At 37.7% G+C, this 27238-nt stretch overlaps 1 protein-coding gene across 1 annotated transcript in view; it reads right to left on the bottom strand.

Moving 5' to 3' along the window:
• The window catches only part of LOC126481872 (mucin-2), a 265151-nt gene that overhangs the window by 10756 nt on the left and 227157 nt on the right, over nt 1-27238 (bottom strand). Inside the window, exons 8-11 of the mRNA XM_050105831.1 lie at nt 20895-20965; nt 20164-20384; nt 9627-9754; nt 1489-1662 (exon numbers count right to left, since the gene is read on the bottom strand). Of these exons, the coding sequence (XP_049961788.1) occupies nt 1489-1662; nt 9627-9754; nt 20164-20384; nt 20895-20965 (594 nt within the window). The remainder of the gene's footprint in view (nt 1-1488; nt 1663-9626; nt 9755-20163; nt 20385-20894; nt 20966-27238) is intronic.

Genomic DNA, 27238 nt, shown 5'->3' with positions numbered 1-27238 from the left:
TTGCATTGAAGGTCTAGCTTTCCTCACCAAGGAGAAATGGTAAAATTCAACAAAAACACAACTCGCAAACACTATGGTACACCTGTGAGACCTCTCAAGGTCCAAAATAAACAAATTGCAAACAACAATGCCATATTTCTGGCATTTGTAGCCTGTCATCCAATAGGATGGTATGCAGAAGAGTCTACTTCATCTTGCTGGGGAACGTGAAATATCAAAAGACAAAAAAATGTAGTAGCCTGAGAGATCATCCATAGTAGTTAAAGGTTAAGTTATTCATAATTATAATGACTCAAATATTCAGTTTGATTCATGATCTTTAGATTTGTGTAATTTATTGCGTAACCAAACTTTAGCAAATTTCTTACAATTCTTGTCAGTACATTTTCTTCCACTTTAGTTTATAATTTACTTGAACACCAATAAATTTTTCACGTCTAATTTTGTTTAATGTGTGACCATTAATGATTGTTTCTAGTTCCTCTGTATCATTATTATGTGTTTAAAACTGCATGATATGAATATTTCGCAAATCAAGTAAAATCTCTTTGCTTGGAACTACTTGTACAGAAGTTGAGCTGTTGTCTTGCAGTGACTGGCATGACTGAGTTGGTGTCCTCAGTTAATATACCTGTTCTATAAGCAAACGTCAGTTTTCAAGTAGTTCACTGACAAATTAAGCAGGCAGCTCATGATGTGGGCAAATGCAGAATATAATAGACTTAGAATCAATAGTTACAAAGGTTTTATCTGTGGTTTAGAGCAGATAGGGGTAGGGGTGGATCCCACTGTTATGAATGTCCAGGGAGTTTTAAATTCACCAGAGTAAATCTAGACACATACACCACATTCAGTTTTGAGCTTAAATTTTAAATAAGCCCCATGATTTCAAGGCTATACACACAGAGGATAACTAGGACATTGTAAATATTTTCCCTCGCTGTACAGTTGTCCTAATCAACAAATTTTTGTTCTGTTAGCCTTACATATTCAAAACAGCAGGGTAAGGCATTGGTTTTCTGCTTGGTGCTTGACTGGTTAGAAGTCTATGAGCGTTCTTCTATGACAACTTCAACAAAGCTACACCCTTGTATCTGTACAGAAGAGAGAAAATTCTCCTGTCCTATGTTTGTATTGAATATATTTCACTTACGTGTGCCTTCTCCATCAGAGGGTGGACCCATCTCCTTGCACTACTTGTGCCATACTGTATCTTATATGGTTACAGTTTAAGTGAAAACTTGTTCATTATTGCAGATGATAACAGGACAAGTATGTTCTGAATTTTAATGTTTTGAGTGTTCAAGACTATTTCGTAACACAAGACAGAGTCCCCCCCCCCCCCCACACACACCTCTTAAAAATTTATGTTTGAAAATGGGGTGTGGGATTATGAGTAATTAAGTGGTTCAGATAATGTGATTTTGCAAATAGAAACACAAAAGTTTACCTAATAACAAGCTTTAATTTTTTAGTAAATATTGTTACCTTCTTTGGTGGTTTATCATATGGTTTGTCATTCCATACATCTTCCATATTATAGAGATCTTCTGCTCCAAAATTATCAAGGCCACCCATATGGTTTTTGTTTAATTCATTCAACATATCTTCTGTTAAAGGTGTAGGTTGTCTCTTTTTGTTGTTCTTATGGCGGTTCACAAGCTGAAAATATATCAATAAAGTTCAGAAGAAGTGAAAATCATGTACTGGTAGATATATGGATTCAACTAACACAAAATTTCTACAGTCACTAATTTCTAAGATATCTCCTGGTAAACAAAAGTAAAAACACAAACAAAAAAAAAGCTCTAATCATAAATTAACAATGACTGACAATATTTGAATTTCCTTTTTGAGTCATCAGTCTTCTGACTGCTTTTATGTGGCCCACCATCAATTCCTCTCTTGTGCTAACATCCTATGTCCTCAATTATTTGTTGAATATATTCAAGTCTCATAAGATGAACATTAACAAAAGCAAAATGAGGATAGTCAAATTAAATCAGGCAATTCTGAGGGGATTATATTAAGAAATTAGTCACTTAAAGTAGTAGATGAGTTTTGCTATTTGTGGAGCAAAATAACTGATGATGGTCAAAAGAGAGAGGATTTAAAATATAGACTGACTGTGACAAGAAAAGTGTTTCTGAAGAAGAGAAATTTGTTAACATTGAATAGAGATTTTCAGTGTCAGGAAGCGCTTTCTGAAATAATTTGCATGGAATGTGCCCATGTATGGAAGTGAAACATGGACAATAAATAGATTAGATAAGAAAAGAATAGAAGATTTTGAAATGTGGTACTACAGAGTAATGCTGAAGATTAGATGGATAGATCACATAACTAATGAGGAGGAACTGAATAGAATTGGGGAGAAGAGGAACTTGTGGTGCAACTTGACTAGAAGAAGGGATCAGTTGGTAAGACACATTCTTAGGCATCAAGGGATCACCAGTTTAGTATTGGAGGGATGTGTGGAGGGTAAAAAAAGTAGAGGGAGACCAAAAGATGAATACACTAAGCAGATTCAGAAGGATGTAGGTTGCAGTAGGTACTGGGAGATAAAGAAGCTTGCACATGATAGAGTAGCATGGACAGCTGCATCAAAGCAGTCTCTAGACTGAAGACCACAACAACAACAACAACAACAACATTATTCCAGTATCTGTCTTCCCCTACAGTTTTTATCCCCTGCAGTTCCCTCTAGTACCATGGAAACTATTTTCTGATTTCTAAACATATGTCCTATCATCCTGTCCCTTCTTCTTCTCAGCATTTTCCATATGTTACCTTCTTTGCCAATTCTGTAGAAAACCTCCTCATTCCATATTTTACCAGTCCACCTAATTTTCAACTTGCTTCAGTAGCAACACATCTCGTCTCTTCTGTTCCAGTTTTCTCACTCTCTGTTATTCACTAGAGTGACATTACTAGCAGCTGGTTTGACTGCTGTAAGATGGAGTGAATCTGACAGTTCGGCTGTGGGCCAGTGTGAATGTTCGTTGGGGCAGCTAAATGTCAGAGGGCAGTGACAGGTGAGCTGAGTGGAAGCAAAGATGCCTAGCAACCTGTGAGGCCCATTGGTCACTGGACTTTTCCAGGCAGGAAGAGCAGTGCATTCTGGTGACATGGTCATGGGATGAGGTAATGTGGAGGGACCTGTGGCTTCACCACTAATATGATTTTAATGAAATTACATTAAAACTCATTACAAGCATGCTAGAGAAAAACCAATGACAGTTTTGGAACTGCTGCAGTGGGACAAGCTCATTGAAAATAAATTCAAGCCTGAAGCTTTAATAGTTAAAGAGTTATTGACATCACCATCATCATGATCATCATGATCATGTTCATGATCATCATGATCATGTTCATCATCATCATCATCATCATCATCATCATCTCAGCCTTTTCCCATGTCAGGTAGGGTCGGCATTGCTTTGCTGGATCCTTCTCTTCCATAAATGCCTATCCAGTGCTTCTTCTCTGAGCCTCCTTTTTCCTGTAGGTTTCCTGCTACCTTGTCTTTCCATCTCAGTTTTGGTCTTCCTCTTCCCCTTGATCCTCTGATTCCTAGGTCTTCAACTCTTCTCCTCACATAGTACTCCCCTCTTCTCTGCACATGTTATTGACATAATTACTATTATTGTTTATAGTAAATTGTAACAACTGAACCCATTGAAAAAGTCACACCCATTATACACCAGATGAGAGAAGACAATGCCTGCAATATAACGAACAGATTATTTTTCCAATTAAATAAATAAATATGTTATAAACAATTTAGCTTATTTAAGTTATCAGTGCCATAACTTTGGACTCCTCCACAGAGACACAAATGATCTTATCAGCATGAGTTCCTTTCCTTTAGGTTCCAATAACTTTCAACATGTATTAAATTGTAGTTGTGATTTATAAAATAGGTCAAGTTAGTGTTTCGACTGGAGTGCCAAATGTGGCAAATTGATGAATTGCTCCATGATGGATACAGTATCATAGAACAGAATGAGGTAAAAGTGTGGAGCAGCCAAAAGTTGCATACAACTTCCTTTATTACCAGTTTTACTTGTCAGATGTGAGCATTTTCAGTAACTTTTAATAGCTATCAAACAAATATAAAATGTATCTGGCTGTGTACAACACCAGTGTAAGACACTTCAGTTCAAAATTCAATATTTCACGGAATAATGTAGATGGAAGTGTAAAAATTGACATGCATGGTTGAAATGACATGGCATTCTACTGAAACCAAAGAAAGTGTACAAAATGAATGATGTCTGGTATTGGTGCTGTATGGAATCAGATACATTTAATGTGTGGACAGTGGCTACTAGTAGTTTCTGAAGATGCTCGGAATGATGTGTGGAACCAGTAGTAATGGAAATTGTGTGTGAGTTGTGGTTAGTTCACAATTTTGATTCATATGGTCACTGTTCACCTCCCAGATGATGCCTGGTCTCTCTAGAAGTGTATACAGTTGTATGTGGTGGTTAGTAGTTATTCTTCCTAACAACATGTCATCTCCCATTTGAATTTCCCATTAGTGCTTTAATGAGCTTCATCCTAATTACCATCTAAGTCCCTTATCACCAAAATTCATCCAATATTAAGAATTCTTGGGTGCAATATAAATAATGGTACAGAAAACACAAACATTACCAGACAGAGGAAGCATTGCATAGTAGGTAGGCCAAAAATTCTGCTGTTGAATATTGCAGCTCAGGTTTTGAATAACTCACATCTACCATTACAGCACATGTTTGTGCTGCAGATGTAAATGCTCTGCTAATTTTTAAGCATTATCCACTGCTCCAAGACTCTTGTATTTGGTATGTAGTGCTCTATTCTCAATGTGACCTGGATTTACATAGACATTCATGCCTCATGTAGAACCCATGAGACAAGCAATGTAGCATCACACTCCCAGAAAAATATCATCCCTACAATTCTAAAGATAGAAAGGGCAGATAAGTGCAAGTACTGACGCACAGTCAGTTTAACAGCTCATGTATTCAAGCTACTGGCAAGTGTAATATAAAGAAGAGTGGAAAAGGAAATTGAGGATCTATTATATGACTATCAGCTTGGCTTCAAGAACAGTAAAGTTACCAGAGAAGCAGTTCTGAAGCTGTGCTTGATAATGGAAGCAAGACTAAATCAAAATCAAGACACACTCATAGGACCTGTCAACCTAGAAAAAGTGTTTGACAATGTAAATTGGTGCAAGGTGTCAAAAATTCTGAGAAAGAAGGAATAAGCTGTAGGGAAAGATGGGTAATATACAATATGTACAAGAACCAAGAGGAAACAATAAGACTAAAAGACCAGGAATGAAGTGCATGGATTAAAAAGTTTAAGGCAGGGATGAAGTGTTTCAGCCTGCTGATCAATCTATGCACTGAAAATGCAATGATGGTAGTACAAGAAACGTTCAAGAATGAGAATAAAATTCAGACTGAAAGGTTGATGAGATTCACTGATGACATTGCTGTCCGAGTCAAATCGAAGAAGGGTAACAGGATCTGTAGAATTGAATAAACAGTCTCATGAGTACAGATTATGGGTTGACAGTAAACAGGAGAAAGACAAAAGGAATTAGAAGTAGCAGTAATGAGAATAGCAAGAAACTTAACACCAAAATTGGTGGACACAAAGCAGAAAAAGTAAGGGAATTCTGATATCTTGGAAGCAAAATAACCCATGAGGGACAAAGCAAGGAGGACATCAAAAGCAGACTAGATAGGCAAAAAAGGCATTCCTGGCCAAGACAAGTCCACTAGTATCAAACATAGGCCTTAATTTCAGGGAGAAATTACTGAGAATGTATGTTTGGAACACAGCATTGTATGGTAGTATAATGTTTTCAACGGTTCTCCAGAGTGTGGGCAATGTATGGCCATTAACTTTGAGTGTGGCTCACTAACATCAATAGGGGGTGGCCATACTCCATTGCTCTTTAGCCCAACAACACAACATAACAATGTTAATACTAAAGCCTTGTATTAGCAGTGATACATTAGTAAATAATTTAATAAAACATGTACTGAGGTTGGATCTGTTGGTCAAAATCGTGAAGTATGATAACATTGCTTGAAGCAGAATGATTTTAATATTATATAAATCCCAAAACAGAATTGTTTTAATATTTATGTAAATCACTTTTAATTTTTTTTTAGAGAAGCATAATATATGTGAATGGTGGCCAGAAACTAATAACACATTGAATAATTGAACAGTATATATCACCAGAGTAAATTTTGTACTACTTTCTGCAGAAGCAGCAGTAATACCCAGCAACATGTGCTAAATTACAATGAACAAGTCCCGGTACACGAATAACATTCCCAGTATACACACTGCCCACAGCATTACCAGTACCAGACAAAATACCTCACCAACATTTCAGATGCAAGATGACAAGCAAAAGACTGTGAGCTCTGCCCCACACAGTTATTTAAAGGTTCAGTTACATGACCACTCCTTGATTCACTGCAGATACATTAATCCTGACCATCATTCATAAATTTCATGACAGTTTCACATAATTATGTGCGATAGAACATACGAAAATCGTTGCAGTCATTTCCAATCTCTTAAGAAACTGTTATACATCATTTTACAATTTTAAAGAAATACCAAACAAAGAAATTGCCACTTTTGGCACTCTAATCAAAACACTAACTTGACCTATTTTATAAATCACAACTACAATTCAACACATGTTGAAAGTTATTGGAATATTAAGGAAAGGAACTCATGCTGATATGATCATTTGTGTCTCTGTGGAGGAGTCCATAGTTATGGCACTGATAACTTAAATAAGCTAAATTGTTTATAACATATTTATTTATTTAATTGGAAAAATAATCTGTTCGTTATATTGCAGGCATTGTCTTCTCTCATCTGGTGTATAATGGGTGTGACTTTTTCAATGGGTTCAGTTGTTACAATTTACTATAAACAATAATAGTAATTATGTCAATAACATGTGCAGAGAAGAGGGGAGTACTATGTGAGGAGAAGAGTTGAAGACCTATGAATCGAAGGATCAAGAAGAAGATGAATCGAAGGATCAAGAAGAAGAGGAAGACCAAAACTGAGATGGAAAGACAAGGTAGCAGGAGACCTACAGGAGAAAGGAGGCTCAGAGAAGAAGCACTGGATAGGCATTTATGGAAGAGAAGGATCCAGCAAAGCAATGCCGACCCTACCTGACATGGGAAAAGGCTGAGATGATGATGATGATGATGATGATGTCAATAACTCTTTTAACTATTAAAGCTTCAGGCTTGGATTTATTTTCAATGAGATTGTCCCAATGCCGCATTTGAGGAGTTTGTTTGAAACAACGGAAAATCCAGGATTGAATGTAACAATTTGTTTAGTGCAGAATATCAGATTTTTTTGGAAGTAGCAGTAATGGCTAGATTTAAATCGTAACTGCTACTTTTATTTGAAGTACCTTTACCAGCAACAGAATTTTTAAATACAAAACATATTTCTTTTTCTGCCACTGTGTTTGTTGCTTCACAAATTCAGAAAATTCTTTTGGTTTTTCCTTCCACAAGTGTACACTGTTTTTAGTAGATGCTGGTCGGTGGCAAAGTAATTATCTTCTTCATGTGTACCACAACGTACATGCCTCATTCCAGTTCTTGAAATTCAGATTGTGAATAGTCAGAACAATACAGTCTGTAATATACGAGTGTGAATTCTTTGAGAGCAACAAAATGATTGCAGTGGAATGTTCTTTGCTTTGATTTCCATTGCTGGATTTGCCACGTTATCCTTCAGGTCATTATCACACACACTGTTTATGAGTGCAACTTTTCATCCAATGAGAGCCATTTTGAATGTGAGAAAAGTGTAAGAATACCTTTTATTGCAAAGTTGGTTTCTGATCCTTTTTACCACAAAATGTACGTAGTTACTTTATAGAAGCAATGGTTAGTAAGATAATTTTTTTGTAATTTGGTTTTGAATTATTACGGATTCCCATGGGACCCTACTAATACCCTAGAAAAGGACAACCCTGAAGTAACCCACAAATTATTCACCAGTTGTTGAGGTACTCATTCCAATCCCTGGTTTTTATTCTTCACATCAGTGAAGGTTAATTTACAGAGTGACCCAAAAGTATGTTAACATTTGAAAGTTCAGTACTTCATGCAATAATGTAGGTAGAGAGATAATATTGGCACACTTTCTTGGGAAAAAAAAAGTGACCCACAGATGGAAGTCATATGATACAAAAGCAGTAATGAGCATAACAACTGATTTTTAGCAAAGACGATTTTCCTTATAATAAATGATCAGCATGTCAGCCATCATTCATCAACAATACCTGTATTTGAGGAAAAATTCCGAGAACAGTACTCTACAGCATATTAGTAGGTATGATGGAAACTGCTGTCAGGTGTTGTCTTTTACATCCCTGATGTTGTTGGATGATTGCAGCAGACTTGCAATTTCAGGTAATTCACAACCAATCATCACACAGATTGAGGTCTGAGGACCTGGGAGGTGAAGCATGATGGAAGTGGTGGCTCAGCATGTGATGCTCACCAAACAATGTGCTCAAGAGATTTTCTACACATGTAGCAATGTGGGGTGGAGTGCCAGCCTGCATAAAAGTCATCCCTACCCGCATGTGTTTATCAGCCAGTCTAGGGATGGTGCAATTTTGTACCATACCAATGTACCTTGCACCCAGTAATTGGCATGTCCAGTGACATCTGTTGGCTGATGTTTGCACTCATTTTTGGTTTCAATAAAACCTCATGCCATTTCAGGTACCTGTGTCAAGTTTTACCTCTCTGTCCACATTATTCCATGAATTAGTGCATGTTCAAATGTTAATGGTATTTTGAGTCACCCTGTGTACTTCATCTTGAATAATTATTAATTTCAAGGTAGGTTGATCGTTAGCAAACTGATCCATGGAATATAGAGATTTTTGAGCATATTTACACATACAGTCAGGCAGACAGATGGTAGAGGCAGTAACAATGAACAGCAAACCCATTACGGGTTATCTCGTCTACATAACTGTGAGTAATTAGTTGGGTCTGTATGTTTTAATATTTCATTTGATATCCTCATATAATTTTACAAGCATATTTAACAAGCTGTCATATTATTATGTGTGATTATGGTGATCTTTCTAGATTATTCACAGTTGGCTAATTTCTATTTTATTTCATTCTCAACTTAGTTTTGCTTCACTACAGAGGTAGTGCTACTGAATGCACATTGTCTGTTACCTTTGTTGGTAATGGAAAGTTGTGCTCTGTGACCACAGCATGATTCTGAGGCAACCAGTAAATGGTGAGTAAGACGTGTTATTCAGTTATGTTTGTTTTGATAGCTGTACAACCAACCAGCAGATGTCTATTACACTATTATTAATGTTCTTTTTCAGTAACTTTTGTATTTCTGAATCACATCATTTTAAATGGTGAAATTTTTGCCCACTGCTGCCCACAACAGTGAGGAAAGAATATCATCAAAAACTGTTTTCTGTTTCATTCTTAAAAAGCTTTACTTTTTTCTTGTTGTTCAGACACATGAGAGGTTTAATTTTTTTACATTTGACAAGATATTACATGGAAATAACTTCTACTTACAACAGTAACTCCAAATATGATGACAAACAGGAGAGAGGCAAGTCCGATGACAATACCCGCAATTGCCCATTGTGGAAGTACCATTTCTTCATCCAGTGTTATGGCAGGTGTGACCACTTTTGGAATAACTGTGAAAAGATTTGTGTTAACATACAGACAGTTAAGGCTATTATGGTTTGTAAAAAAAAGAAAAAAATGAAAATATGTGAGAAGGATGCTCTGTAACAGCATTAAATGTGTGTGCTAAAAGAAATACTTTATGTAATCAATCTGAAGAAAAAAGCTAGTAGTAAGGGATTTCCTTTTACTCCAGAGGTATCCAGTGCCAAAACTTGGCAATGGAAAACAGTAAATGTCGTGGACTATCCCTTTGCACTCAATTAGCCTACTATTGTTGCATGGGAAGAGTCTAAGTTTGTTGGCTTGCTGGTTGGTAAGTGGTGAGGGTAACTAAGAATGGTACAAAATGAGGGAAACATACATATACCGAGATTTGTTGGCAGAGTACTCCAGAGTTTTTCGAATCCTCAAAAGAAGTGAGGGAAGAGAGGAACAATCCTGAGCACAGTGAAACTGGTAGAAGAGACAACCCATTTTTTTTGGAGTTGGTAAAGGAAGAATTGCTATGTTGTGGAGAAGATATGACTTCAAAGGCTAACTGAGCTGCTACCCACAGTAGGAAAGATATAGGGGCACCCACTGGTCTCGCCTAACTGTGTATCAGCACTCCATACTAGGGACTCCCAACTTTTTCAAAAGACTACAGAAATGATCAGCTGGACGGATATATATATGAGAACAAGAAAGTAGGAAAAGGAAGTATGATTACTCACAGCAGGCAACCCATTACATGCAAGGAATAAATAAATTTAAAAAATGGAAAACTTTTTATAGGGTTTGGCAGAGATTTTACAGTTATTTAACAGACAAAAAAGAAAGAGGAAGGTTCAAATAACAAATTAGAAGATATCTGATGATTTAGTCTGTAGCTGAGATATAAATCACTAAAGAAAGGAAGAAAGATTAGAGTTTACTATTCCGTTGACAGCACAGTCATTAGGGAGGCAGCATGAGCTCATATTATGAAAGAATGGGGAAGTAAATTGGCCTCGTCCTTTTCAAAGGTGTCATCCCACAATTTGCCTGGAGCAGTTTTGGGAAAGCATGGGAAACGTAAATCGGGGTGGCTGGACAATTTGAGCTGTGTTTCCCTGAATGTGAATCCACTGTTTTCAGAAGTTGGTATACATATGAAAGATTTTGGCAGAAAAAAAAACAAAAACAAAACTTTATTCATGGGTAACTGACAGGACAGCAATACTACATTTAAAAACATAGTGGGAGTCTATCCAGCAACATCTGGAAATAGAGATGAAACAGAAAAATTCTGTAATAAATTACAAGAAAGAATAGATCAAGTAAAACATAAATGGCCAATCTGGAGATATCATTGCAAGAATCAGAGTGTAGAAAAACAGTGATTCATGGAGGGACAGACATAAACAAAATGGAATTCGATTAAGAGATTTCTGCACTTGTAATAAATTAAGAGTATCCAATTTTGTTCTTAATCATATAACAATACACATATTTACTTGTCCATGGTGTGGATTAAAACCTTCAAATGATTATACAAGAAACTCTAGCTTTACATCCCAGATATAATGCAATATAAAGATGCTAAATAGGGTACTGGCCACTGTCTTCTGATAAGCAAAAGCAGACTGCTAAAACATTACCTAAACAAGAAACACTAAAAACAAGTACATTGGAATACATACAAATTAAACTAGTTGAACAAGGAGAATTACAGAAACAATATCAAGATAGACTACAAGCTTATATTAAACCAAGACTAGGTGATGCATTTCATTGTACAAGAGCTATCAAACCTATAAAAAAAACCTGCAAAACAAAGTTTAAGCACACAGAGAATAAGACTCAGAAAATGTTCAGGAATTTGGAACAAATAATCCATTTATCCATTAAAAATTGAAAGGACACTTATCTGAAGTAGACAAATTCAGAAAGTGTAGAAAGTAAGCACACAGAGCATTATTCAGAAAAAATGGGAACAGGAGCACAAGGTTGGATTAGGGAAGGATGAAGAAGGAAATCACCCTTTCGGTTTCAAAGGAACCATCCTGGACTTTGCCTTAAGTGATTTAGGGATATCATGGAAATCTTAAATCTAGATGGCTGCATGTAGGTTTGAAACATTGTCCTCCTAAATGTGAATCAGTAAGCTGAAGTTGTGAAAAAATTAGAACAACATACCATTATAGCTCAGCAATATTATATTTCTTCATTTTTTAAACTGAAAAAAGACTACACTGCTAAACAAACTACAAATGGGATTACAGCTACATCTTATGGGTTATGATAAGAAAGAACACATAACTTATGATGCTACTGGATATAATGCCATCACAATATGTTAGATTACGTAGCCATAAAGAGGATGAAAAAATAAGTAAGCTGTTGGAGTAGACAGAGTGCCAGTGGGAAATAAGTGGGAAAGACTTATGGTACATATTAGATTTTTTCAACACTTTAAGTGATGCTGATGCTGGTCAAGAAGCCAATGCCGGTGCCCAGCTGCAGTCGCTGAGTAACAACACTTCACAACATCAAAGCTGATACCCATTACCAACAAAACCTACCCTTGCAAGACCTGTTGCAGGCAGCAAGAAATCTGCTACTGCTCTTACAACCCAACCCAACTATCATAGAGATTTTTTCCCCCTTGGTTCTTGCCTTGGCACTTTTTTCTTCTGCCTTCAAAATGCTACCCTTTGAAACTTCAGACCCAATCTATCCCCAGATGAGCATGTATTAATGGCTAAACATAATCAGATGTACACAAACATCACAGTATTCACACTGTGTGAGGCCTCACTCAATGAAAACTAACCAATATGTACAGATGGCAGTACACCTTTTGTGTTAGCCAGCTTGTTGACATGGGCATGGTAGTGCTCCACCCTATAAAAACTTTAATGATGTCTAATATTACAAAAAACAGCAGTAATGGAATATAAACTTGGAGGTGAACAGTGTTGAATTAAGGGGAGGTTTACTATCTTTTGGTTAAAAAAACTATGTTTTTAAAAAATTGCATTTTTGGATCCATAAAAGTGTTTAGAATCCATCCCTGAAACAGTTTTTCTGAATACGGAACGGAAATGTTTGTTATTCGCTTTTGAACAAAAAAATGCGCCTGCCTGAAGCCAGCCTTTTCCACGCACCTGTTGTTTTTTTTCTTTCAGAGGATGTGTTATTGTACTGATGCTTGGAAGGAAACACACAAAATTCAAATGAAGTTTGAAAGTGTGTGTTTGGAAGTTAGCCCCCAATCATTTGCATTCTGGTGCAAAGACTGTGGAGATTGTAACTTTTCTGGCAGTGAGCAGCCTCAACAAAGGGTGTTTAGTGATTCTGAAGACCATGACAACAATGGACGTCACACTGGGACTCTAAATGACGCAGTTCTCCAAGCATTCAGACGACCACCGGATTCAAGCGGCTGAAAACTGCATGTCACCGGCCGTATGAGAGGCTCTGGAACAGTGCAGGATGGCCCAGATCAAGCAGAACGCCCTCTGTGACAAAGAGGAAGAATTATTTTATGGGCCCAGAATAACAGATTGAACGTAAGTTGCATAATATTGCATTTATATGTGGTCAAAACTTCAAACGCGTTTTTCTCTAAATGATTTTTGTTCTATTGCGTGATATGGTAATTCAAATCTACTGAACTGATTGGCTTGATTCTTTGTTTCTGACAAAGCTAACTAAATTGTCTAGGAGCTGTACCACTTGTATTCTGACCCATCAACTAGAAATATTTTTACTTGGCCGATGAAGTCGAAAAATCAATGTAAAAAACCTTATTTTTTTCGAATGGCCGCCATTTTGTTTCTACAGATAACTTAAGCGAGGTATAACTCCTAAAGAATCTTATATACTTCACTAACATCAATTCAATTTTGATTTCAGGCGAACCGGCTGACCTGTGATGTACCGCGCGTGGAGGTCTACATTGAAATTTTGTTTCATTCCGATGACACTTCCGCATATGCTCTTTGACATTTCCAGTCAAAACAATTACAGTTTGTAGAGGAAATATCAGTAAAGATTTTGACCAAATTTGACATTGATACCTATAACACATCCCAAGAAAAATTCTCAATGAACATACTTTTTTTGGGGCCGAAGATAGTAAACCTCCCCTTAATCATAAAATGTAGGCCTTCACTGCAGATATTTGCATCCATGGTGATTAATTGGCATTAGGTCATCATCAAAGACATATTTACCTACATGATGTTTCAACCTCCAGTGTTGCGCTAATGACCATAGAAGTTTTGCGCCCTAAAACCACAAACAAAACCTCCAGTGCTGGAGTCATCATCAGAATCTATAATGACTAAGAAGCCAGTCAAAATCTCAAACAAGCTCAGCAAGTTGAAATTGAATCTAAATAATGTTATGCTTAGGTTTGATGTTTTGTCACTGTTTACTATGATTCCTCTTAATGAGATGATATCACAGTTGGAAAGCATTTTCATAAAGGATGTGGCAGATCTCTTTGAACATCGCCTCACATCAACTCACTTTCAGTGTGGCAACAAATTCTTGGAGCAAACTGAAGCCTCGGCTATAAGGAACCCACTCAGTGCAATTGCAGCAAACTTTTGTATGGTTATATTTGAAGAAGCACCCCTTCAGATGGCAAAGAAGAAAACTTTATCTTAGTTTTGATACATTGATGACACTTCCATTATATAGACTCTCAGAATTTCTAAATTTTCTGAATGATATTAATCCATACATATTATAAAAATGGATGGATGTATTTATGTGTGTATGTATGCAATTATGATCCACATCTCCTCCAAAACCACTGGACTGATTTAAACCAAACTTGGTACACATATCGCTTACTAAAACCATTGCTGTTGGGGTAAGAACCACCTACCTATCAACAGGTGTGGGTGATCAGGAAAAAGCAGCGTACCCCACAATACGCAAATACCCATTCTTTAGTCATTCAGTACTTAAGAATGATAGTACTTAGAGACTTGCAAACATTACACAAAATTTCCAATCTTTACAAAACATTTTCTTGCTGACAACCCCCACAAACTGAAGAAATGAAAAAAGTTTATTGCTTACTACATTTTTGTTGTTCGTGCAATAAAACTGCCACGTGAAGCATTACATTTTGATTGAATAATTCTTTACTACTAACTTCATTCATGTCACATTTTTCAGACAGTATTCACACATACCACTGAAATATTATGTTATTGTACGACACATAGTTCAGGAGATATGATGTCACAAACTCTGAGATGTGTGAAAAACTGTTGCATCATAGATGTCATTTAAATTTCTCATTTTGTTGCACCAACAAAAATATATCATTGTATGACACCTAGTTCAGGAGATATGATGTCACAAACTCTGAGATGTGTGAAAAACTGTTGCATCATAGATGTCATTTAAATTTCTCATTTTGTTGCACCAACAAAAATATATCATTGTATGACACCTAGTTCAGGAGATATGATGTCAAATACTGAGATCCATAAAAAACTATTACATCATGCATGACATTTTAATTTTTTTCTTCTTTATTACTAACTCTATTCACAACACATTTTGCAGATAGTATCTACATATGTCGCTGAATGTATATATACAAATATATATTGTTGTATGACACACAGTTCAGGAGAAATGACATCATAGACCTTGAGGTTCATGAAAAACTGCCACATCATGCATGAAACTTAATTTATTATGTCTTTGTCACTAATTGTATTCAAACTGCATTTTGCATACAGTATTCAAATATAGAACTGAATGTACATGCAAAATTGTATATTATACAGCACATAGTTCAGAAGATATGATGTCATAAAAATTGAGCTACATGAAAACAAAACTGCAGGATGAAATTCACTAGAGATACAGTTGAAATTTGTGTACAAGTATGTGTAAAATATTTTACACATATTAGAAATATATCTGACATGCATACACATGTTGAGCCACATGTAAGAAGCCCTCCTAACCCCTGGAACAATTCCAACCAAATTTGGAGGGGAAAGAAGGAGATGGACAGAGATGGGGGAGGAAGAGATACACAGAGAGAAATGGAGGAGGGGATGGACAGAAAGAGGGAGGAGGAGAAGGTGGACAAAAATAGAGGGGAGGAAGAGATGGAATTAGAGGGGGAGGAGAGGATGGACAGAAAGGGAAGGAGCAGATGGTCAGAGGGGGATGGACAGAGGGGGGAGGAGCAGATTGATGGGGAGAGAGGGGGAGGGAGAAGCTGGATATGGTGGACAGAGTGGGTGGATGACATGGACAGACAGGGGGGGGGGGGGGGTGAAGGAGGAGATGGACAGAGAGAGGGGGAAAGAGGAGACGATCTAATAGAAGGTTGGAATATATACATACCCCACCAGTGCCAGGTACCCAGCTAGTTCTAATATAAAGTTCACTGCGGAAGAAAAGGAAGAATGTCAAATTTCAATTTTTGTTGTTCAAGTCCACTGACACAGACAGATACCTTCACAGAAATTTTAATCACTATACCAAGCAGATAAGTGGAGTGATCAAAACATTTGTGGACTGGGCTGAAAAAACCTATGAACTGCAGTACTTGGAGTACGAGCTTGATCATTTGAGACCTGTCTTCAGATGAAACAGCTACTTTAGCAGTAAGATGAATAGGGCACTACACCCCCAGAGATCTGGAGCTTCTAGTGAAAAAGATTTGACTAAAGGTAAGGTCAACTACAATTCATAAAAAGAGTCACACATCGCATCTACATCTACATCTATCTCTATACTCTGCAAACCACCATGAGGTGCATGGAAGAGGGCACATCCCATTGTATCAATTATTAGGGTTTATTCCTGTTCCATTCATATATGGAGCACGGGAAGAATGATTGTTTGAATCCTCTGTGCATTCAGTAATTATTATAATCTTATGCACACGATCCTTTGATCCCTATGTGAGCAACACATAGGGGGTTCTAGAATATCCCTAGAGTAATCATTTAAAGAAGTAATTCAAAAGCCAAGATTGCTTAAATACTGTTTATTGGATAACCGGTTTCAATGCACTAAAGGTGCCATCATCAGATCTGAATGGTTTATAAATGTTAATCTACATTCAGATCCAATGATGGCACCTTTAGTGTGTTGATCTGAATGTAGATTAACATTTATAAACCATTAAGATCTGATGATGGCACCTTTAGTGCATTGAAACCGGTTATCCAATAAACAGTGTTTAAGCGATCTTGGCTTTTGAATTACTTATACAACAGAGTGATCGCCCCACTACACACTATGTGTTCACCGCATAATCATTTAAAGCCAGTTTTTGAAACTTTGTTAACAGACATTCTCGGGATAGTTTACATCTGTCTTCAAGAGTCTGCCAATTCAGTTCCCTTAGCATCTTAGTGGTAAGGGTTACCCTCCGCCACACACTGTATGGTTGCTTGAGGAATGTCTAAGCAGATTTAGATGTATCTCTGTGACACTCTCCCATGGATTAAAGACACCTGTGATCATTCATGCTGCCCTTCTTTGTACACATTCAATATCCCCTGTTAGTTTTATATGGAATGTGTCTCACACATTTGAGCAATATTCTAGGATGGGTTGCATAGGTGATTTGTAAGCAATCTCTTTTGTGGACTGATTGCACTTCCTCAGTATTCTACCAATAAATGGAAGTCTGCCACCTGCTTTATCCACAACGGAACCTATGTGATCATTCCATTTCATATCCCTACAATGTGCTACAGCCAACAGTGATTCATTGATATTATAGTCATAGGATACTACAGTTTTTCGTTTTATGATGTGCAAAATTTTTCATTTCTGAACATTTAGAATAAATTGCTAATCTCTGCACCAGACTGAAATCTTATCAAGATGTGACTGAATATTTATGCATCATCTCTCAGATAGTACTTCATTATAGATAACCACATCATCTGCAAAGAGCCTGATTTTACTTTTAATATTGTCTGTAAGGTCATTAATATACAACATTAACAGCAAGGTCCCAACACACTTCCCTGGTGCACACCTGAAGTTACTTCTACATCTGACAATGACTCTCTATCCAAGATAACATGCTGTGTCCTCCCTACCAAAAGTCCTCAATCCAGCCACAAATTTCACTTGATACTTCATTTGATCATACTTTTGACAATAAGCATAGGTGTCATTCTGCATTAAATGCTTTTCAGAAATCAAGAATCACTGCATCTGCCTGATTGCCTTGATCCAAAGCTTTCAGTATGTCATGTACGAAAAGTGTGAGTTGGGTTTCACATGATTGATGTTTTCAAAATCCATGCTGGTTGGCACAGAGGGGGTCATTTTGTTCAAGATACCTCACCAGCACGGTACTCAGAAGATGCAGTATTGACACATTGTTTTAGTGAACAAGAAAGGTGCACAAATCTTTAAACATTAAAACAACCTATGGCAACTGCTTATTACTCCAGGAGTATATAAAATCCCTCGCACAAGCAAAGCAAAAATCCAATTCTGGCCCAGAAGTGCCAGTTGGGACCAACCAACCACCTTATCACTGTCTGCATTTGGCTGTGGTATGGAAGGGCATGGTGTAAGCACACTACTCCCTTGGCCATTGTTGCCTTCCTAACCCATGGAGCCGCTACTTCTCACTCAAGTAGCCCCTCAACCTGCATCGTGAGGCTAAGTGCATCCCATGCCAGTTGTCCCACCAAGGAAAATGCCTAGCAGTATTGAGAATCAAATCAGTGTCTGCCACATAGCAGCCAAACATACTGACCAGTGAGCTATGGAAGTGGGCAGATGTACAGAGAAACCTTAAAAACTGAAATTACAAAAACAATTTCAACAGAAAAGAAGAAGGCTTGAAATTAGACAAGTTGCTTTGCTTGTGCAAGGGATTTTATATACTCCTGGAGTAATAAGCAGTTGCCATAGGTTGTTTTAATGTTTAAAGATTTGTGCACCTTTCTTGTTCACTAAAACAATGTGTCAATACTGCATCTTCTGAGTACCATGCTGATGAGGTATCTTGAACAAAATGACCCCCTCTGTGCCAACCAGCATGGATTTTGAAAACATCAATCATATGAATGAAATAAACAGTGTCAACTCTACCACTCTTCAAGCACCATAACACATGTCAGCATAATTTGGTCTTAGGCAGCATTCTGATGATTTCATGAACTGGCCAGTGCATGAATATATATGGCTTGCAAAGCTTGTTTAAGACTATAACTGCTTACTGAGTCATTATAGCTCTGATGGTGTCTTCAACACTGGAAGATGAACCATTAGGCAGAGAAATATGCCTTGGATCATTTATCACCCAAAAAACAAATGTCATTGATGTGGATTTAGTAAAGGGGATGTTCATATTTAAGGTTGAACAGTTAATTAAAAAAAACAGAGGGATTTAACACACACAAACCCACCCCAGATTTTGCTTTTGAAAATGCTTATGACCATGTCAAATGATATATGATGTGGGAATTAATAGAAAATTATCAAGTTGCAAATAATTTAACAAATACAATAAAATTGTATACCTTTCTGCACACATAAAAATTAAATAACCTCATGGAACATATGCAGAACACACAGAAATTAATCAAGAACTTCAACAAGATTGTGGTCTCTCACAGCTGTTATTTATTATCTATATGAATCAAATAATCCAAAATTTAAAAGAAACAAATCCACCCTGATGCAGAAATTGACAAAACATTTCTGTCAACATTATTATTTCCAGGCAACTATATATTAGTGGCTGAAAGTAAACCAATTTACAAAGATCTGCATGAAAAGTTTCAAAATATTTTCGAAAGGTATAGTATGATCAGTTCAGAAATAAAAACAAAGGCAATGACTACAACTTCAAGAAAGGTACAGTATGAACAGTTCAGAAATAAAAACAAAGGCAATAACAGCAACTCCAAGAATAAAAATTTGAATCAATTACTAGATAGTAAAACAGACAACAGATATTGTTAATTCGGGTAGACATGTTTCACAATTTACATATCAACCAGACATAGAGAAGGATCTTACCAAATAAAATAAATTTAAAAAAAATGTTAAAATAAAATTTTGCCAAACAAATAAGAAATCAAATAAAAATCAGATTCCATAAGTTTTATGAACACTGGCTTTTTATAACAAAACAAGTGTTGGAATCTATGTCAAAATGATAAAGCCAGAATAGACAGATGACAGATGACATTCTTATATAATATGATTGAGGGGCAAGGAAAGAAGTGAAAATACAGTGAAACAGTGGCATGTTGAAGAAGTGGCACATGATTTGCAGATGTATCAATCTAAATGGTACTAGCATGTTAAGTGTATGTCAGAAGATATGTAAAATTCTCAAATTTCAACAATACGTTAGGTGAGGTTCAGGAAGAGGATGACAATGACTATCTCCACTATGAATCATAGAAATCCTTATACTCACCAATGAAATCAGTGTATTTTGGGTCCACAATGAATGTTCCCAATTTGAGCTTGTTTGGTTCTGCCTCAGGTTCAACTTCCGGGTCATCTATGTTGTTATCCTTTGGCACAGTTGTAACTTGAATCAGACTATCATGGAATAGGTTTTTAATTTCTTGAGTGTTTATTTGTTTCCCAGTTGTGTTTAATTCAACTATGTAGTCCACTAGAACACTGCCTTCACTGAAAAGTAGTTAAGGTTATGAAGAACAGAAGTCAACAGAAATATGAAAAAAACCTATATCAGTACTTCAAAAGTTTGACTGCTCTTTAACTAAAATGTCTAACTGCACTTCAACATTGAAATAAAATTAGCTGTTTACTGGCTTAGAAAGTAATTATGAATTTTCAATGAAATATCATTTATATTGTTACTGATATAGATAATTAATGTGGGCACTTATTTAATCGAGCATGGAGGAAAAACAAGTTTTAATATATCATAGTATAATCACATAAAATACTTATCAGTCAGTGTCCCACCCCAAATTTACCCATTACTTCAAGATCTTAACTTCCTCTTATATGTGTGAATCCTTTCCTTAAAAGGCACTGTCTGCAGAAGTGTATTTAATAACATGGTGATTGAAATAAGAATTAGTTACATACATTTATCTGAATGTCAAATTCTAACCACTTTCCTTACATCACAAGGGAAGATTGAAGAACAGTTCATCATAGAATTTTACTTACCTAAATGAGTCAATCCTTAATGATTTGTACCATTTGCTTAGCTTATCTGATTTGAGATATACTGCTTCTAGCTGTAACATAAGACATTCACAACATAAGTATTTCATTCATTTTGTTCTGTTTTATAGCTGTAATTTGTTTTTCATTAATTTTGATTGAATTTTTGTATAATTATAAGCAGTTCTTGATATGTAGCAGTACGTGCCGGTATGACATACCAGTACCTCATCTAAAAAAAGTGTTAAAATACTGTTTTAAGACATCTAACTTTAATAAAGGCAATCCCCAGAAGGTCACAGTAACAGAACTTCTTTTTTTACATATCAAACACTTAGTATAAGAGTGAAGAGTGGGCCACTAGCATGGATACAGAATTTACTTTCCATTGAAAAATGTGGTGCAGTGGTTAAGCCAGTGGATTCATATTGCAAATGAGTTTCATATCCTTGCCAGACCACCCTGATTTATCTTCTCCGCCAGTTTCCTAAGTCATTTTTGGCCAATGCAATGAAAGCTTGTTAAGCAGGTCATGGCTGTTTCCTTTCTCGTCCTTGATCCAGCCAGGTTTTGTTTTTTTTATAATTAATTACATGGACTTTAAAAGGAGCTTAAAATACATTCTCTCCTTACAGAGACTGAAGCTGGCTTTAAAGGTATATTCTCCACTGAATGCAAATATTATCAAATGAAGATTAAGAAAAAGAAATCAAGCTCAATCATGAACTCGTATTTAATTTTGAGTGTGATTGCAAAGAAGTCAGTGACTCCTCCCAGTCACAAAACCCAAAAACTACAAATACAAGAGGAAAACTTGCTGACTTGATTAAGACATGCCAGTGGTAGCAATAAAACTTTGTTTTGTTATGTTGATAGATGTTTTGCAATAAATGATGTGTCAACATGATATGATTTGCAGTTCTTGCCCAAAGCTTTTTATAGTAAGTGTGTTATGTCTGTTTCATTCAATTAGATAAACTAGAATACAGTGAAATCACAAAATTCTTTACTTTAGGCTGGGAGAACCAAGAATGCCACATGAGCAATGCTCTTGCTCGCATGCCGTAGCTCTCTTGTCTGGCTGCATACTTCTCCGACTGCTAGGTAAAGCAGATAAGTAGTTGTTAACATCTCACTTAGACAGTGAACTGACATCACTTGGTTCCAGTAAGAGGGATGTAGATGGATAAGAGCAAAGTTTAAGCAGATTGTAAATTGTGGTCTGGAGAGTTTGTGCCCAGTAAGCAGTTAAAGGATAGAAAAGGCCCATCATGGTTTAATAACTAAATTCAGAGCATAGTGAGGGAGCAGGGTCTATTGCACTCTCAGTTCAAAAAAGAATGCACAAAAGATGACAAGCAAAGGTTAATAGAGATTTGTGCATCTGTGAAAAGATCTTTGCACAAAGTGTACAATGACTACCATCATCACACTTAGCAAAGGATCTGGCAGAGAACCCGAGAAAATTCTGGTCATATGTAAAATCGCCGAGTAGGACTAAGGCTTCTTTCTGTTCCTTGCTGACCAGTCTGATGTGGAAACCGAAGATAAGAAAATGAAAGCCAAACATTTAAATTTCACTTTCAAGAAATTGTTCACACAGGAGAATCATACAAACATACCTTCATTTGACTATCGAACAGACTCCCATATGTAAAACATAATAATAAGCATCTCTGGTATAAGGAAACAACTGAAAGATATGAAAGCAAATAAATCACCTGGTCCAGATGTATTCCCAATTCGATTTTATGAAGAATACTCTATGGCATTGTCCCTTATCTAGCCTACATTTATGGTGGGTTTCTTGCCCAGCGCAAAGTCACAAGTGACTGGAAAGAAGCGTAGGTGACTCCAGTATATAAGAAGAGTAAAAGAATGGATCCAGAAAATTTCAGGCCAATAATCCTAACTTTGGTTTGCTGCAGAATCCTTGAACATATTCTCAGTTCAAATATAGTAAACTTTCTTGAGACTGATAAGTTTATGTCCACTAATCAGCAGGGTTTTAGGAAGCATCACTTGCGTGAAACTCAGCTTGCCCTTTTCACACATAACATACTGTGCACAATGGACGAAGGGCAACAGACAGAGTCCACATTTCTAGATTTGCCCCATTGCAGGTTCCTAATGAAAGTACAAGCATATAGAATAAGATCACAGATATGTGAGTCGTTCAAAGACTTCTTAATTGACATAAATCAGTATGTTGTCCTTTAAGGTGAGTATTCATCACAGACAAGGATACTGTCAGGAGTGTCCTAGGGAAGTGTGATAGGACTGCTGCTGTTCTCTATATACATAAATGATTTGGTGAACAGGATGGGCAGCAATCTGTGGTTGTTTACTGATGATGCTGTGGTGTATGGTAATGTGTCAGAGTTGAATGACTTTAAGAAGATAAAAGATGACTTACACAAAATTTCTAGTTGGTGTGATGAATGACAGCAATCTCTGAATGTGGAAAAATGTGAGTTAATGTGGATGACTAGAAAGAACAAATCTGCAATGTTTGGACGCTTTATTACTGATGTCCTGCTTGACACAGTCAAGTCATTTAAATATCTAGATATAATGTTGCAAAACAATTTGAAATGGAACAAGCATGTGAAAACTGTGGTAGGGAAGGCAAACGATCAACTTCAGTTTATTGGAAGAATTTTAGGAAAGAGTAATTCACTCATAAAGAAGACAGCATATAGGGTATGGTGTGACCTATTCTTGAGTACTACTCGAGTGTTTGGGATCTGTAACAGGTCGGATTGTAGAAAGACATTGAAGCCATTCAGAGGTGGGCTGCTAGATTTGTTACCATTATTTCCAAACAACACTTAAGTGTTAGGGAGATGCTTCAGGAACTCAAATGGGAATCACTGGAGGGAAGGCAGCATTCTTTCTGAGAAACACTATTGAGAAAATTTAGAGAACCAGCATTTGAAGCTGACTGCCAAATGATTCTGCTGCTGCCAACATACATTGATTAATTCTGCATAAGGACTACAAAGATAAGATACAAGAAATCAGGGCTCTTATGGAGGCATATAGGCAGTCATTTTTCCCTCGCTCTATTTGTGAGTGGAACAGGAAAGGAAATGACCAGTAGTGGTACAGAGTACCCTCCACCATGCACCATATGGTGGCTTGTGAGAGTATCTATGTAGATGTAGATGTAGATGTAGACTGCAGATAAGGAATATACCAAAACATCTCCAGTGGCAGTCTATTGAAGACAAATGCCAATAAAGAGTTTCAAGACACAGTACTAAGTGGTGAATTTAGGAATATACTAGCCTCTAAGTACTGTTCCCATAGGGATTACAGAAGGAAATATTAGACTAATTATCAGGTGCACAGAGGTATTAAAGCAGTTATTCTTTTGTGCTATGAATTTGAAATTCATGGCACATTGTTCTTCCTGCTCACTCTGTCTGGTGCAGCTTCATTGTACGATGCTAATAGTGTGGTCAAAAGGTGAATTTTGTGTTGTGTAAGTTGCAACAGCGCTGCTCCAGGGCAAGATAGGGTGGTGTGACACAGATGAAGTCAGTGACCTGTTCCACTACAAATCTCCTGGAGGCCAGCATCTTAGCTGCAGTAGAATGACCAGGGAAACCTGTGGACAATCTCCGGAGGTCAGTGCAGGGTCTGGCCAAGGTTGGGAGTGACAGTTGACATTGTTGGTAAAAGTGGGCTGAGTCTAGAGGTGACAGACAGCAGAACAGGATTGTGGCGATGACTACTAGAGCCTCTACCAGAAGCTGCAGTGCTAACGACTCACGAGAGTGGGAGCATTGAAGGGACTGGTGAGGGGCACTAGCCTGACTCATTCTGGATAGCCTTGGCAGGCCTAAGGTACTGCAGTGAGCCACAGTCAGAGCTACAAGAATGCTGCATTACATGGAGAGAGAGTTAGCTTGTGGCCAGCAGCTGAGAGAGAATCAGCTGGAACTTGATGTGCCATGGGGCCGGACTCTTTGAGGAACTAACAGTTGATGCAGGCTGGTAGGACAGCTGTGGACATCATCAATCAAGAGGGTGATCAGTGTCTTTTTGCCTGTGGCAGGAGAAGATGGAAGTCCTACCAAGATATGCAGAAGAAAAGTTTTGTTGATACTGTAAAGGTAGAACACTAAGAGTCCGCTTTAGTGGCTGCAGTGATACTTTGTTAGTTGATGATGGGATGATCAAATCCAGAGGCATGTACCATGAGTATTATGTATATTGTAGGAAACTGTATATGTGTTTGAGTGTAATGACCCATTGTTGTTGTTGTGGTCTTCAGTTCAGAGACTGGTTTGATGCAGCTCTCCATGCTACTCTCTCCTGTGCAAGCTTCTTCATCTCCCAGTACTTACTGCCTTCTTCTGAGTATGCTTAGTGTGTTCATCTCTTGGTCTTCCTCTATGATTTTTACCCTCCATGCTGCCCTCCAATATTAAATTGGTGATTCCTTGATGCCCCTGAACATGTCCTACCAACTGATCCCTTCTTCTAGTCAAGTTGTGCCACAAATTTCTCTTCTTCCCAATTCTACTCAATACCTCCTCATTAGTTATGTGATCTACCCATCCAATCTTCAGCATTCTTCTGTAGCACCACATTTGGAAAGCTTCTATTCTCTTCTTGTTTAAACTACTTATCATCCACGTTTCAATTCCATATGTGGCTACACTCCATACAAATACTTTCAGAAATGACTTTCTGACACTTAAATCTATACTCTATGTTAACAAATTTCTCTTCTTCAGAAACACTTTCCTTGCCACTGCAAGTCTACTTTTTATATCCTCTCTACATTGAGCATCATCATTTACTTTGCTCCCCAAATAGCAAAACTCCTTTACTACTTTAAGTGTCTCATTTCCTAATCTAATTCCCTCAGCATCACCCGATTTAATTCGACTACATTCCACTATCCCCATTTTGCTTTGGTTGATGTTCATCTTATATCCTCCTTACAAGACACTGTCCATTCCATTCAACTGCTCTTCCAGGTCCTTTGCTGTCTCTGAGACAATTACAATGTCATGGGCCTAACCTCAAAGAATTTAGTTCTTCTCCATGGATTTTAATGCCTACTCCAAATTTTTCTTTTGTTTCCTTTACTGCTTGCTCAATATACAGATTGAATAACATCGGGGAGAGGCTACAACTCTGTCTCACTCCATTCCCAACTTCTTTTTTTCCCTTTCATACCCTTCGACTCTTATAACTGTGTGGCGACTATCGACCAAGTCGCGGGTAATATCTTTGTTTTTGGCAAGCTCTTTGCCCCAGTCTGTGGTCGCGCGTGAAAGTGTACGGACGTGTACCGAGAATTCAGAATGTAAACAACTGTATATGTGTGCTTACGAGAAATAAAAATAGTGTTTATTACATGTGGTGTAGCGTGCATCATTGGAATCGGCAACCCTACCACGCTAAACCCATACTGGTGACCCCGAATTTTGTTCGCGAGTGCTACAACGAAATCTTATACCATCGAGCAGTACACAATGGACCGCTTGCCGCCTGCTACACCGAACACGTGCCAACTAAGTGTTCCAACGGACGCTTCGGCAAGGTTTTACAATTATCCATCGGGTGTCCGCAATAGTTCTACGCAGGTTCCGAACACATCGACTAGCTGTACTCAACAGGACAGTGTTTATACAATTCCACAGCCACGTGTTCCGAGTGCTCAACAGCCGACGCAATGTGCTCAAACCCCAGTGACTATGTTTACAGGTTTCCCAAGTGCAAGTGTGAATTTTCCACCCAAATCAGTGACTGTACAAATCGAGCCGGACGCTCAAGACAGGAGAGTTCATATTTCTGCCGGAACTCCGGATTTTGCACCAACCCCCCCTACACCACCAGCGTCCGCTTTACGAGTGTTTCCGACGGCACACGCCGTTCCTGCCGCGTGTGTTCCACAAACATTAGGTGATTTTAACTATTTTAATGCACCTGTAGGGGAGGGGCCCGGAAACTGTATTCCGTCGTTCGCCGCACATCGGTCGACTACGGTCGATTCTACCGCGCCGGTCCATTCTACGCCCGTCGGCGTTACTCCGTCGACCGCCTGATTCGTTGATTTCTCGACCAAGGTCGAGCCAGCCGCGCCTACCGTGCCGCGTGCCACTGACAGTGGCGGAAGCTGGTGCACCGCTACTGCACCCGAGACAATTACGTTGCAGAACTATGGACAGGGAGAGACAGTTTCTGATAAACATTTATGTCAAGACTTTCCCACCCGTTGGCCGAAGCTACCACCCCTTCGCAAGGATCACCCACGCACATGGTTTGCCTTGGTCGACCACGTCCTGCAGCTACACGGCGTCGCCGACGACAATTCGAAGTTCCTG

The sequence above is a fragment of the Schistocerca serialis genome, chromosome 5, assembly GCF_023864345.2.
Source record: "Schistocerca serialis cubense isolate TAMUIC-IGC-003099 chromosome 5, iqSchSeri2.2, whole genome shotgun sequence".
Taxonomy (NCBI): domain Eukaryota; kingdom Metazoa; phylum Arthropoda; class Insecta; order Orthoptera; family Acrididae; genus Schistocerca; species Schistocerca serialis.
This window is presented reverse-complemented; position numbering and strand designations above follow the sequence as displayed.